At 38.4% G+C, this 15153-nt stretch overlaps 1 protein-coding gene and 1 pseudogene across 3 annotated transcripts in view; both read right to left on the bottom strand.

Moving 5' to 3' along the window:
* Positions 1-309: 309 nt before the first annotated feature.
* Positions 310-15153, bottom strand: part of LOC109430917 (H(+)/Cl(-) exchange transporter 5) — a 33127-nt gene continuing 18283 nt past the window's right edge. Inside the window, exons 1-13 of one of the 3 annotated variants that reach the window (XM_019707025.3) lie at positions 10209-10366; positions 9550-9829; positions 4279-4317; positions 3922-4085; positions 3012-3848; positions 2724-2938; positions 2459-2667; positions 2256-2396; positions 1840-1949; positions 1675-1775; positions 1445-1608; positions 1163-1376; positions 310-1096 (exon numbers count right to left, since the gene is read on the bottom strand). In XM_019707025.3, coding sequence (XP_019562570.3) covers positions 1006-1096; positions 1163-1376; positions 1445-1608; positions 1675-1775; positions 1840-1949; positions 2256-2396; positions 2459-2667; positions 2724-2938; positions 3012-3848; positions 3922-4085; positions 4279-4317; positions 9550-9766 — 2502 coding nt within the window. In that variant the 5' untranslated portion in view covers positions 9767-9829; positions 10209-10366 and the 3' untranslated portion in view covers positions 310-1005. Of the gene's footprint in view, positions 1097-1162; positions 1377-1444; positions 1609-1674; positions 1776-1839; positions 1950-2255; positions 2397-2458; positions 2668-2723; positions 2939-3011; positions 3849-3921; positions 4086-4278; positions 4318-9549; positions 9830-10208; positions 10367-15153 lie in introns of those variants that run through there. The other 2 variants (XM_029874533.2, XM_019707024.3) reach the window with 2 other exon arrangements.
* LOC134288848 (uncharacterized) lies at positions 10283-14353 on the bottom strand (annotated as a pseudogene).

Here is a 15153-nt window from a genome sequence, read left to right as displayed (position 1 = left end):
AACTTGGAAAGAAAATCATGGTCACTCATAAAAAATGCTCACTAATTAAACATAAATAAAAAGAACTTTTCCAAAATTTAAAAATCCCATTTGATTGAGTTATACTAGCATCTGTAGCCGGCCTTAAGATTTATAGCAGCAAGTGCCCAAAATGGATCCCCGGTCCCAGACTTAAAATAGTAATATCTTACTTAGGGGAGCGATTATGTTTTTCCTCAGCTCCAAGGGTGCGATACTTCCAGAAAGTTAGGGAAACACTGGTTTTAATGATTTTTTTGGCAATTACGGATAATTAAAACATAGTGCATGTATGTTTTAGTACATAAATATACAACTTTATTATCTCCCATTGAATTATGCTGCATTTGACTTGGCTGGATTTCCAGAGTAAAGCGACTTCTCAACATTCTATAGGAAACAATTACAACCGATAGCTTCATGAGTATCGCACTGTCATTAGTATGAGCTATCCAAACTATTACCTATAGAAGCTTGCATTTCCCTTCAATATACAATACAAAAATGGGTTAACGCTGTATAAAATTTATACAATTTAGTTGCTTTACTTTCATTTACTCTACCTTTCTAATACTCAAAAACAGCCTAAATCAACTGATCGAAATATTTTCCAATCATCTCTTCTGAATAATATATTTAGAATGAAACTATGTATACTATGAATTTGATAACAGAAGTGTATATATTGTATGATGTTCTTTCCTCACTATTTATACTTGGACAAAAATTTCAACTGATTTTAAATTAAACTATAAAAATATCAGTATCAGTAATAAAATTTGATTCCTATTTCATACCATGAATTTGTGGTTTTGTCCTGTAGACAGTTTAGTCATTCATGCAATACTCATTTTTTTCTGGGAAGGGTTCCTGTTTCGTTTTCGTGTGCTAAATAAATACAACTCAAAAATGTGAAACATTGCGATTTGCTACAAATTCGTAATTTTAAGTAGGACTCAAGTGGGGTGTTATTGGAAGCTAATTTTCCTAATTGAACAGAACCGTGTTGGGATCTTCATTGTCCATTTGTTTAACGTGCCGTAGGACATCTTTTTTGGTGATCACTCCCAGGAGCCGACTGAAATTTAAATGTAAAGAAAACTTACTATCTTGCGGAGGGAACATCTATAGCCAAACTTCTTACCCGTTATGTGTCACCAGAGTTTGCCTTAACCCCAGCTTGCGGAACATGTCCACGACAGTTTCCATTGGGGTTTGGTCAGTCACAGTGATTGGTGCCATATCAAGGATTTTCTTCAGTTTCAATGGCGATGGTCCAAGGTTTTGAACCGGCTGCGCCGACGTAAATATCACCAATGATTGTCCTGCTATGCCATCGATCATCCGTCGGGCATTCGCTGGATGTCAGAAAAAAAAAATCAGAATTAGTTTGAGTCCTACCAAATTGCCAAACACCTTGACTTACCTATGGCGAGATTGAGATCCCTCCGCAGAACAAATCCCACGAGATACTGGTTTTCTTTGGACACAACTACAGGATAGCCGTTGTGCTCAGTCTCTTTAAGTAGGGTCTCGATGTCATCCACCGTCATCGAGTCCTGAGTAATTACAGATAGCGTTTCATTCCGCCTGCAGAGAAAAAATATGTGTAAGGAGTGTTGTGTTGCTATAAAAGACAAAATGTCGATGTCTTACTTTGGCTGCATCACATCAGCTGCTAAAGTAGTGTGCTGGAACTCATCTTTACTATCCAAAAATGGATAACCGTTTAGAGCTATGTGAGCATCATATATTCCCTGTAATGAATATTTTAATCATTATACGGCCAATAAAGCTTGTTGCAGCTCAACTTGCGCTTACCTGTCTTCCGAGAGCGTCTCCGACCCATTTGGATGCCATTGCTGCTGCCATGAGAGGTACGATATACCTCACTCCTCCGGTCAGTTCAAACATTATGACCACAAGTGAAACTGTAATATATGAACACAACAACATACATGTGTAATAGTAGTTATAACAATATATATAGAAATGTTTTGGATCTGATTGAATTTACGGATATTGGCCTTAAAAATCATACCCTTGAGTTTAAAAAAAAATTGTTGAACGAGCTATATCATGCTAACCTAACTAAATTTATGCAGAAATTTAGAACTGTATATTTCTGCCACAAGATCGCATTGAAAGTATCTTCACTTTGACTTTCTAAAGACCCCAGTGATTATTTTCATTTAGCGATTTTTTTATGTTTGTCTAGCAGTATGACAATTTCTCACCTGTCATTCTGGTCACACCTCCTAGAACTGCAGCTGCTCCTACCATGGCATACAAACCCGGTGTAATACAATCGTCACCTGTTGAGCATTCTCCAGAGAAAATCCAGATCTTTGGATAATGGTATGCCAGTTGTTCCATTCCTAAAATTTTAAACCGGAAAGTGGGATAAATAATGCCTGTTTATTGTATGATAAAACCCTACCGATTCCGACGATGCGACCCACGATGGCTCCCAGAGCTAGCGATGGAATGAAGAGTCCACAAGGAACTTTCATACCAAACGTGAAAATGGTCATAACCAGTTTCATGACCAGTGCCAACGTTAGCAGCCATATCGCTTTGTATACTCCCGGGCCAGCGGCAGCGATTTCGATGGTTTTCTTCACATCGGTGAAATTACGATTATAATCACTGAAAGAGAAAGCCATCACAATAACTCCCACACAATATTTCTTAGAATAGTTTACCATAGATAATCGCTGTTGGAGATGCCACACTGGCTAAACAATAGGTAGATCAGCTCGCTTGTGTTCATTCGTGTGTAGTGGTTTGGATAAGCAATAACCGCGGTGATGAATGTAACGGCAAGAACTTCGGTCACCGGGTACTGTCCCAACTTGCTGTACTTTCTAAAGCGGCACCACCATAGATTGGCCTTGATGAAAAGTGTAGCGATGCAACCCTAAATAACAAGAAAAAGTCACGATTAAAGTGAGTTGAGTTCGGAATAGGACATATAAATATATAATAGTTACCCCAATTATTCCAAGTCCAATAAACGGCACCAACTCAAAGAATATCCAAGGTTTGTTATACTCCACGTAGAACAACACTGAATGCTCGTTGCCAAATGGATTAATCGATCGCAATATAAAGGCGGCTATCAGCGCACAGAAGAACGATCTCCATAACGTCTTCAACGGAAAGTAATAAGAAACTTCTTCTAAACTGAAGAGAACCCCTCCTATTGGTGCGCCAAAAGCCACGGAGACTCCAGCTGCCGCTGCTGCTGATATGATTTCGCGCTTCTTTGCCTCGTTTCTACCGTATTTTGGAAACAAGTAGGACAATATGTTTCCTATACAGCTTGCTATGTGCACCATTGGGCCTTCCTTACCTAAACTAAGACCTGTTGATACGGCCAATATGAGGCCGACGGACTTTATGATGAGCGTCCACTTGCCCAAATAGCTTCGTATGATGAATCCTGACAGGATAGTTTTGATTTCCGGTATACCGGAACCGCATGCATAAGGAGCAAACATGCGCACCAAAGAGGCTGCCAACAAGGCAAACAACATTGCCCACGCAATGTAGAAAAAGTATGATATGATATAAGCGCCCGCGCCCTCGCGAGTCGATGCGATTATCTCCGACCACGTGTGCCACTGTGAGCAATTACCGCTGACGAAACTAGTTTCGTTGGATGACCAACAGCATTGCTCCCTGTTCAACCAAAAAGCTTGCGGGCAGATTCCGAACTTCAAATCTGTCATCCAACTGGCACCAATATCAATCACGCCAGCCACACAACCGGTGAACAATCCTACCAATAAGACACAAACCCAACCAGATGAGGCATCATGAGCTCCCTGAAAAACAGAATTAGGAAAATCATTAATTCTCCAGGATCAGTACCTCTGCATGTCAAGTTTTCTTTCTTACCTTTATCAGATCCCAAAATGAATCCTGTCGTTTTTTCACGATGTATCGATGTCGCATCCGGTCGCGGGCTATATCCCGCTGCCAGTCGATCGTATGAAAATCATCATACTGACCAATGCCGGGAATATCGTCACTGTTGTCGGTCATTCCGGAAAACGAAATACCTAAGGGCCAATGAGATAATGATAGAAGACATAAGCTATCTATGAATTCTCCTCTATTTTACACATTTCACCCTGGCATGCAATTAGCTAATGTCAATGCAAACAGCTAAACATTATTATGGGAAATGTTAAAACTGAATGATGGGACATCACATTCGAGTTTCTTATAACTTCTTAAAAAAAGCAAAGTTACCTTCGGCAAGACTGGAAAACGATACTGCAGTTACAGAATCTGTTACAAAATGCAATAATTATTATACTAAGGGTTTTGTCTTGTAGAAGAAATAAACTATAATAGCGTTTGAATAAATATCCAAGACACTAGAGTAGAGCAACCAAAACATCCGAGCGCTTTGAATTTTAGGCAAAATTTTTAAATTAGTTCCATATGTGAGAGGTAGGGTAAAAACACTAGACTTCGCCCCCCTAAAATTATGCTCTAATCTTCTCCACTTCATACATAAAAAATGGGATTTGTATGGAGAGGGCGAAGGCTACAGCAGTGGCGAAGTCTAGTGCTTTTACCCTATATAACTCTGGCATCAAGTCACTTTTCAGTTATTTGTCACTAACTTGCAGTGGCTGGCCCTCTCTATATTTTAAGGCATTTTTTCTGTCAATAAGTTGCTATGATCGACTTTTTGGAATGTACACAATCCGTAAAGAATGTGGAATTAAATATTGCAACTCTCATATTGCAGAAAATATTTCAGCACATCGAATGTTTGGCATCACCCTAAAATCACAAATACATAGGATTTCTACCTATAAATGTGATTATGTCAAGACCTTGAAGTTTAACCCTTTATAAGGCCGAGAAAACTAGAAGAGTTGTCAACGCATACTATTATGGAAATGATTATATACATGATTACATGTACAAAACAATTTTTGTTTGAAAGAAACTATCAAAAACCTAGGTGGCAATATAGTTGCCACTGCCCGTTTAGGCCAAAAACGCTGGTGGCAATATAGTTGCCACTGCCCGTTAACCCCAAAAACGAGCTTTTGAGGTGGCAATATAGTTGCCACTGCCCGTTTAGGCCACCAGCGCTGGTGGCAATATTCTTGCCACTGCCCGTTTAGGGTACTTTTCTTCTTTTGACTTCGACAAAAAGCCGGAAAAGAGATTTTAGAGTGGATTGGGGCTTAACTCATAATATAAACTGTGTAGTTCAGCTCATGTCAACCCAGAATTTGATTATTTCTTAAAATATTACCAAATCTATAAATTTTACAATAAGTTTGAGCTAATTTTCTTCACGCGGTCAAAATTAGCCATTTTTGAGACTACAAATGGCTCCTAAATTGTTGTTAAAGCTTTGTTTAGTACCAAAAAAATACCAGGCGTTGTTAGTAGTCCCAATTTTGCGTAAATCAAAAAAAAAGTTCGAAATGAATTGTTATAAAACAGAAAAAAATACAAACAGTAGGTGGCAATATAGTTGCCACTGCCTTATAAAGGGTTAAAATACTTCCTAGCAGCATTGCAAGCGAAAATCGTGGAAAATTAAAAATAGTTATTTATGTGACGAGTTGCAAAAAGTTGATTTTTTCAGCACGAGTCGTAGGGTATTGGTTCCCTTCTTAAGCATGTGGCTCCCATTTTCATCCTACAAAAAACAAAGGATTGAAGCGCTGTTTGTTTTGTTTCTTATTTTTGTATTTTTTGTTGGAAGTGAGCACCCATGAAAACAAAAATAACGGAATCAATCGGTGCCGTAATCGCTTGTTTTCGAATAGGATGAATATGGGAGCATGAGATTAATGATGGCACACATACCCTACATTTATCCAACGAGGCTTGCCGAGTTGGATAAATACGAAGAGTGCTGAAAAAATCGAGTTTTGCAACGAGTCCCATACAAAATTTTATGCAATGATTTTTTCATAATGCAACTCATTTGAGTTGCATAATGTTCATAATGCAACTCAAATGAGTTGCATTATGAACATTATGCAACTATTTTCCATTATGCAACTCATTTCAGTTGCATTATGAACCGGTACGGAAAAGTTGGTCATTATGATACTGAAATGAGTAGTATAAAATAGAAATTATGACACTGAATTGCATAAAGATTATTACTTTGCACCTCAATACTCTGGCAAAATTCCTGGTACAAATTTATAAAATTTTCAAATCTAGGTTAAAGTTTTAGAAGTATTTTTGGGAGCCCTTTTAGTGATGTTCTTGTAGAACTGAAGCTTCTGAAATGAGCTGTAAATGATTGAATCTAGATACGTCGAATTTAAATTTTCAGCACTACACATATCTTTTGAACAATGTTTACTCAAACGTGTCGTGGAATCGCCGAATTTTTCATATATTCATAAAGCATCTGCTGAAGTTGTACAGGCTTTTCTAGGAAAGACTTTTTATAAGCATTTTTCCATTCCTTTGCCGCGGATCGTAGCAGGATAATTCGTCTTATTCCCATTTGGGTGCCTAAATTCGTCTTCATTTTCGCGTGATTTCCGTGTATGTTTTGGTGATACATATCTGGATATTCGAGAGACGCATATGAAAGTCAACAACTCGTATAATTTGGTGAGAGTATTCCTGTATGTTGTGTTGGTGCCTAATCGTTGACCAAACGTATCCTTTGGACTTGACCCTTCCACTAACAACTCAACACCCAAATCCCCTTGACAACTAGGCTTGAGAAGACGTAAAGGTTTCTACATACATACTTTTGTTAGGTGTCCAACTAATCTTACTTTCCAATATTTCGCAAGGACGTGACCAGGATAGTTTTCGACAATCTTGTTTTAGAGTCAGAACTGGTTAGAGTTCCTGACGAAAATTCTTGAATTTTCTCATCAAATTGGTTTGTAATTTGTGGAAAATGATGAAAATAGTCGTTTTCCCTTTCAATTTGTGTACTTAGTGCTAACGTAAGAACAAACACGACATTCACGAAACGCGACGCGAGATAAGACACGACACTTATGGTTCTTACAATCGTCAAAATAATTAAAAAATTACCTTACCGAAACCGGTCGAAACGATTGTAAGAACCATAAGTGTCGTGTCTTATCTCGCGTCGCGTTTCGTGAATGTAGTCGTTTTCGTTCATTTTCAATTTGATTTTAATCATGAATTTTACGCAAATGCAAGTTTTAGGGTCGTTGAACAGGTAAAAAGTGAGGTTACGAGACGCCACTGCCTGGAGTAATACCTCGAGGAATGCCTGGAGGCATTTGTGGAGCAATTGAGTCCACCAGTGGATAATTGACACTGAGGAAGATTACAAGTGGTAGTCGAAATACGCGTATCCGTCAAAGGATAAGCAAAATAGGGCGGAATTCAAAGGTACAAAACTCATTACACTCATTCTACTTGGAGGGTTCGAAAAGTCGGTACAAGATGATAATATTTTCCGCTTTTTTATTGATAAAGAATACCATGCTTAATCGTATTGTTCAATAAAAACGGGATTTTGTCATTAATTTTAGGACCTTATTCGTGGAGGAATTCATGGAAAAATTTCTGTAGGAATGCCTGTACGAATTCCAGAATTCTAGGAAGAATTTATGGAGGAATTCCTGAAGGACTCTTTGAAAGAATCCCTGCAGGAATTTCTTTGACGTATCACTAAAGCAATTCCAGGAGAAATCCCTGGTGGAATCTCTAGAGCAATTCCTGAAGGAATCCCTGCAGGAACTCCTTAAGAAAATCCAGGTAGCAATTTCAAGAGAAATTCCTAATGAAATCCGCAAATAATTTCTGGAGGAATTCCAAGATGAATTCTTTGAGGAGCGTATGTGAAAGAATACGAGAACGAGTTTCTGAAGGAATAACAAAAAAAAGTTCCTGGAATAATCTTTTAAAATTATTTTTTTCAATAATCCTTTGTGCTGTTCCTGAAAGCATCTCAGAAGGAATTCCCGAGTGAATCCATGGAGAAATTCCCTGAAACCTTGGAATTCTTAGAGGAATATCCGGAGGAACTCATGAAAAACCCCTAATAGGAATCCCGGAAGCAATCCCATAAGGAATTCACTAGAAAATCTCAGGAGTGATTTCTAAACGAATCTCTGGTAGCATTTATGTACAAACACTTGTTTTTTTTTTTTTTTGAGGGATCGATGTCTGCAAAATTTCTAGCCGAATCATCAAAGGAATCCTTGAAAGAACTGCTGAAGAATTTTGTAGAAAATTTTAAAGGAATTTCTGGATTGGTTTATGAATATATATATGTGGTAGAATTTTCTGAAAGAATTCTTGGAAGAAATTTCTGCACAAATACTTCGAATGACTCCAGATGTAATCATTAGTGTAATCTCTAGCGGATTTTTTGAATATATTCCTTCAAAAATCCCACTAAAGAGAAATCCATGAAGAAATACCTAACAGGATATCTGGAGAAATTCCTGAAAGAATCCTTAAAGCACTGGAACAATCACTGGAGAAACCTCTAAAGATATCCCAGGAGAAATTCTGGTGGAATCTTGGAATTTTTGAAGGAATCTCTATAGGAAAAACCCTGTAGGAATGCTTCGATACATCCTTGCAGAAGTATTTCAATAATTTTTGAAGGAATCGTGGGACGTATTTCTGAAGCATTCCACATTTCACAAGCCCTGAAAAAATCACTATCTGAACACCGAAGACGTCCGTGGAGTAATTCACGAAGGCAGTGGCGATTCCCTAACCTCAAACCTACCTGCTCAACAAGTAAGCAGCATAATTGATCGCGTTCGCTATTGTCTCGCGTAAAAATCAAAACAATAGATGCACGGGTGTTTAGTTTTCAGTACTGTGTAGTTCTTTGCTGTGCATGCGTGTGTCGAAAAATAGTGTCGCACGATCGTATCGATTTTAGTGATAGGTGGACGGGTGCTCGAGTAAATGATTGAAGATCTGATGATTGGTGAGCTTGTTCCTTGTTTTTCTTTGAAAAAAAAAACGCAGTAAATTCTATTAGTTCAAAACCATCCTTCATATATTTACTCAACCCATCGTGCCAAAATTTTGCACAATTTTTGGGACCTCAATCGAAACCTGAAAAGAAAATCTCCATATAACGGATGACCTCACGCATTGATTGCCCGTTGAAATACATACTGAAAAAAATACCGACAATTGAACGGTCGATGAAGATTACAGATCGATCAGTAAATTGTATCAGAAAAAATAACTCTCAAAATATTACTAGTATATCGGTAGTTATATGCACCAAACATATTTAAAAAAATAAGCGAAAATATTCCCACGAGAAATAATTGAGGTAGGTACATTTATGTCACACAGATTTGTCAATTCCAATCTACGCAAAGAAAAAAAAATCAAAGGTAGGATTGATTTGGAAAACAGTTGATAGAAATCCTCCATATGATATTTATGAAGTTATAAACTGAATACTGAAATTCAATTCTGTTAAAATCTACATTCTAAAACTCTTTCAAACCGCTAAATGTGTTACATATATAACATTCCATCCAAATCTATTCAACCTACCTTCATGATCCGAATGAAAATCTCGCCCAAATCGGCTGTGCGTGGGCGATGTCCTCACACTGTTATCACTGCCGGCGTGCAGACTGCCTCCCAATCCGCTTCCAGTGGCACCTAATGTTTCTCCACCCACGCCGTCCTCCCGACTGCCACCGCCGTTCGAGGACGAGTGGTACTGATAGTTGGGATTGCTTACGTTATTTGGCGTAATGTCAATCATTTCGTCGTCCGATGTGAGCGAAGTCGTATTTATGAAACTCCTCTCATTAGTTGGCGATGCAGTCTGTTGGGGAAAGTATGTGGAGAAAAAAAACAGTCTCTATAATTGCCAGCCAATAAGTATATCCAAGATGCTAGAAGGAATTTCTCTCCAATAAATTATTAATAGCCGAGGTGTGTCCGCTGCAAGGAAGGATGCAAACGGAGAATAAAAACTACTTTTGGCATAGTTCATCATTTTGCCTCAAAGTATCGACTTTCATTACAGAAAATAAATCACTATAATTAATACCTGTTATAATGACTTGAAATCATTTCAAAACCATTAGTTATTCAATGATGTTTTCACAATCTGCCCGTCTGACCATGCAGACAACAACACAATTTCGGTATAATTTGATTTTAAGGGCTATGAACAGGCATGTGAATGGTTTTCTGATTACCTAAGCTACACCAGCCATGTTAAAATGCACTTCAATATCATTTGATTTACGATCACTGGAACACAACCAACAATTTACGAAGCAAAATGCATCACATTTTGTAGATTCGTCAATCTTTTGGCAATTGGATGGAAAATAGATAAAAATCGATAGAGGCGCAAACTGCGCATGTTTCGTTCAACGTGAAATGTTGATGTTTGTTTGCTAGCTCGCCTGTTACATGAAAGTGCAATGTAAGTACATAGCAGCATGCTGATTTTGACATGCGTTCACAGTTGGCACTTGGCATAGATTACATTTATTGATAACGTACAGTAAAGTCCCTTACAATGTCCTGTCATTTACTTCACGCCCACTTCATTGTTTAGCGTGCTTTGCATCTTGTTTAGAATTTTTTTGGATGATGTACACTGTAGTACATAATTAATCGGACAAACGCCGATTTTTATAGGAAATGGCCAACTTTGAGATGCTGTAACTATGATTCGATGGATTGTGCTAAATTTTTGACACGGAATCGCCAATATGCTGAATTTTATGTATACGAAGTACACAATGTTTTCATCTACAGGTCTGTGACCTGGCGTGACAAGGTGTTCAAAATGTCCAAAAGTGATCGGACAGCGGCACCCCTTTGATTTACACGCGTGCCGCTGTTCGATCAAATTTGCACATTTTAAACTTCGACTTCGTATATGTAAAATTCAATATATTGGTGGTTCCGTGTTAAACATTTAGCTCAATCATCTGATGTTCAGCTTTTAGACTTTCAGCTTTCTAATGGTGAGTTCAAATTTGAAATCGGTAGTTGCGAAAACAACGACAATCGTAATTTAAATTCAAATTGGTCTATTTCAAATGGTCTATACTTTCCCTTCATAGAAATGTTAAGTATTGTACATTAGCGTGGTTCAAAAAATCGTTTTTTCCACACCGCTTATTTGATTCGTAACCAGATTCTATGCCATATCTCCCAAAATTTGAGCTCATTTGGTTGAAAAGCCCTTCAAAGTTTGTCCTCAGTCAAGGGCTGAAAGTCTCTTAACCCGTTGAACCCCAGGTAAAAAATAAAAGTTCAAAAAATTGCCAACAGCCCATTTCTTAACAGAATTTAACCAAATTTTGAACACAAACTCGCTCAACACTACAGTTTTGGAAATATATGGGATCAACATTTTCTTGGACTTCTGGACGGAGTAAGGCCGGTGGGTCACTGGGTCAAGTCGGGTAAAAAAAAGGCCAAGTACGATTTGCACCCCCATAACTTTCTTCTTAACGAAGTATTTCAATGGGAGTTTGCACATTCCGTTGTCTAATGATAGTTGATGTTGCTACAGGTTCGAATTGGAGATTTTCCGATAGGTTTCTTTTGAGTTCTTGGGATGTTCAACATTTTTGAACCATCCAAGTCTACATTTGCGTTTGTTGTTTTCAAATGAAATTAAACACGAGATATTATCCCCTTATTGACCCCATAGGCAATCGGAAACATCTATAGAACATGTGTTGTCCTTGTAGTACTGTTAATATTTCCTGAATATCTCGATGGATTGTCCGAATCCGTCCTGACAAAACATGAACACTCGAAATAATCACCAAGGATTGTTTTCAATGATTTTTATCGGTCTTATTTGCACCAATGCTTGAACATCTGTATAATGTTTGTGATATCAACGAACTGTAGAAATTTTGGACGATCTGATCGAAGTCATGCCTTGACTACAGAGAACCGTAGATGGACTACAATTAGACCTATTTGCATGCGGAAAACAACGATTAGCTGCAGAAACCAATACTACATCGAACAGGAGTAAGCAAAAGCCTCGACTAGGTTCCTGAGTACCCTGGATGGCCTGGCTGAAGTCAGGCCTTGAGTTCATTGAGCTGTAGTACAACTGTAATCACATGTTTTACCTATGTAGAACCTCTGTGCACTGCATAAATTAATATTCGATCATGTGTCAATAAAAAGGTCCCACACAACTATTCATAGGAAAATGTGATGACCCAAGCGAAGTCATGCCTTGACTTCAGAGAACCATAGATGGACAACAATGAGAGTTATTTGCACGCGGAAAACAATGGTTAGCTCCAGAAACCAATACTGCATCGAACAGGAGTAAGTAAATTCCTCGACTAGATTCCTGAGTACCCGGGATGGCCTGGCAAAAGTCAGGCCTTGAGTTCATTGAGCTTTAGATGAAATCAAATCACATTTTTACCTGTGTGAAATCTCTGTGGTCTTCATAAACTCATATTCTACCATTTGTCAATAAAAAGGTCTCTCAAAACTATTTCTAGGGAAATTTGATAAACTAAGCGAATTCATGCCTTGACTGAGATGGACGTCATGGGTTTTTTTTTTGAAACCTGTTGATCTAAAAATGGCCTCATATCCTTCCCAACTAACCTTCTATCAATTTGGCCCACAAAAAAAAAATGACAAAGAGAACAAACCTGCCGATAATAACCTTTGTCACCCCACATACATCCGCGAGAAATGTTTTATGAAGCGGTTCACAAAGTTTCGTGTTTACTCTTTACTCTAAACTTTATTTGAAAAACTTATTCTATGTCATAATGCTGATGTACCCGTTTGTGCCTTGCATTTATGACAAATAAATCCCTGTGTAGTTCTACTACAGTTTCCACATTCGAACACCGCGCAATACGAGCAAGTAGTCATCGTTTTTCTGTCTCTCTTGCATAGTTCACATCTTTTTCGTTTAAGATTTACCGTCTGTACTCGAAAAGTTTGGGAATGCTGCCTTCCGCAATTTACACAAATAATGATTTTGATGACTTTTCCACGCTTCCAAAACTTTTGCTTACATTTAACACACATCCCTAAGCTTTTAGACGATGAGCAACATTTATCTCTTTTGTTATAAACCGCCATTTGACTGCTGAAATCCTTCAATATTTTTTTCATGTTGGATCCAATATACCGGTTTTCACTCCGAATCACAACATTCTCTTGAATCAGTTCGTTGCATAAGCGTTTCAAGTACTCTGATCGCCATAAGTGATTCTCCGGAGCAAACACTTTTCTGTAGACGCAACTTCCATTGAGGCAAGCTATATTGATAACACAGACAAACAGACGTAACACCTTGAACGATTTTCATGGAAATCCATCGCCCAGTTCACACTACCATCACCTGGTGGAAAAGTTGCACGAATCACTGTGTTGTGCAATATCGTCAACAGAAGGCGCTAGTGTGAAACCACAAAACAGATGTGTATCTTCGAACAAATTTGAAGTTTCGAGGTGGAAGTCGTAAAATTTTCCTTGGAAAACTAGATTGGAATGAATTTCCTTGGAGAAATAAAAAATCATCAAAGCGTGCCTCGCTCCCGCCCTATGCTCACTGTACAAAAAAGCTTGCTTTCCACCACCAGGTTCGCTAGTGTCCAGCAATCAAACGAGCGGCTCTTTTCGTGATGAAGATTCACCCCCGTGGTGAAACGTCAAACGCATAGAAAAACGATGCGCGCGCCTCTGGTTGTGAAAGCCATAACTATGAAAATTTAAAATGATCGTTAAAAGCGTGGTCGATGGAAATTTCGCAAGTGTTACGTCTGTTTGTCTGTGTTGATAATCTCCATAATTACTTTTTTCGACCACACTCTAGTTTTTCGGGAACAATTCGTGTTTCGGGTGACGAATACACCTGTGCCGACTGCCCCTTTCGTTTTGTTATAATGAATAACAATCGCTGGTTTATTTGAGCTTTTTTCGATAGCTTCGTGATTGGTAGTGAGCACAACAACAGGTTTAGACTTTTTCCCTTCGTCTGATGTTACGGCGCATTGTTTGTTGTACCCCACCAGAACCGAGTTCTGCTCACGTCCTTTAACCGACACAAATTCTGCGGGAAGGTCTGGTTTATTTTGTCGAAGGATTCCAGTTATGAGTGTCTTTTGTTTCCACAGGTCTTCCGCTAACTCCCGCGATGTGAAGAAGTTATCTGTTGTTACTTCACGCCATGAGTTGAGGAACGGCTGAAGCAAGTCTAGCCCCACACGTTTTCCTTGTCCTTTTTCTGGTGTTCCGCCCTTTTTACCCGTGTATTTATGTATTGGCAGTCGACGCACGAACAGCACCAAAACTTCACTCCATATTTTCCAGGTTTGGATTTCATGTAAACCCGGAAAGGGATCGTGTAAAAATGCATAAACATTCAGTTTGTTCATATTCACGTGATGAGGTATATACAGTTTAGACGATACAGTTAACGATACAGCTTACATTTACTTACCAAGACCATTCTGAGAATGACGATGGTTTAGTATAGATTTACATTTGGGACATTTTTTATATCAAATTTTCTCATTTTTGTGCATGTACACAAAAAAAGGGGCTCATTTATACAAACATCTATAATAACAGTTTATCTACAACGTGTTGAGATCAAGGACTGACTTCAACCAAATCATCCTGGGTTTTCATGTTTCAGTAACATATTTGATTCCCATATCAATACATTACTCTAACTGCTATCCATCTACGGTTCTCTGAAATCAAGGCATGAATTCGCTTAGTTTATCAAATATCTGTAGAAATAGTTTTGAGAGACTTGCTCATTGGCACATGATAGAATATAAATTCATGTAGTCCACAGAGATTTCACACAGGTAAAACACATGATTACATCTCATCAACAGCTCAAGGCCTGACTTCATCCCGAGTACCCAGGAATCTAGTCGAGGAATTTATTTACTCCTATTCGATGTAGTAATGGTTTCTGGAGCTAACCATTGTTTTCCGCGTGCAAAAAACTCTCATGATTGTCCGTCTATGGTTCTCTGAAGTCAAGGCATGACTTCGTTTAGGTCATCTTGAAGTCCACAGAGATCCCACACAGGTAAAAATGTGATTAGATTTCATCTACAGCTCAATGAGCTCAAGGCCTGACTTTTGCCAGGCCATCCCGGGTACTCA

The sequence above is a fragment of the Aedes albopictus genome, chromosome 2 (assembly GCF_035046485.1).
Source record: "Aedes albopictus strain Foshan chromosome 2, AalbF5, whole genome shotgun sequence".
Lineage (NCBI taxonomy): Eukaryota > Metazoa > Arthropoda > Insecta > Diptera > Culicidae > Aedes > Aedes albopictus.
The sequence above is the reverse complement of the archived record's forward strand: the minus strand, read 5'-3'. Positions and strand labels throughout refer to the sequence as shown.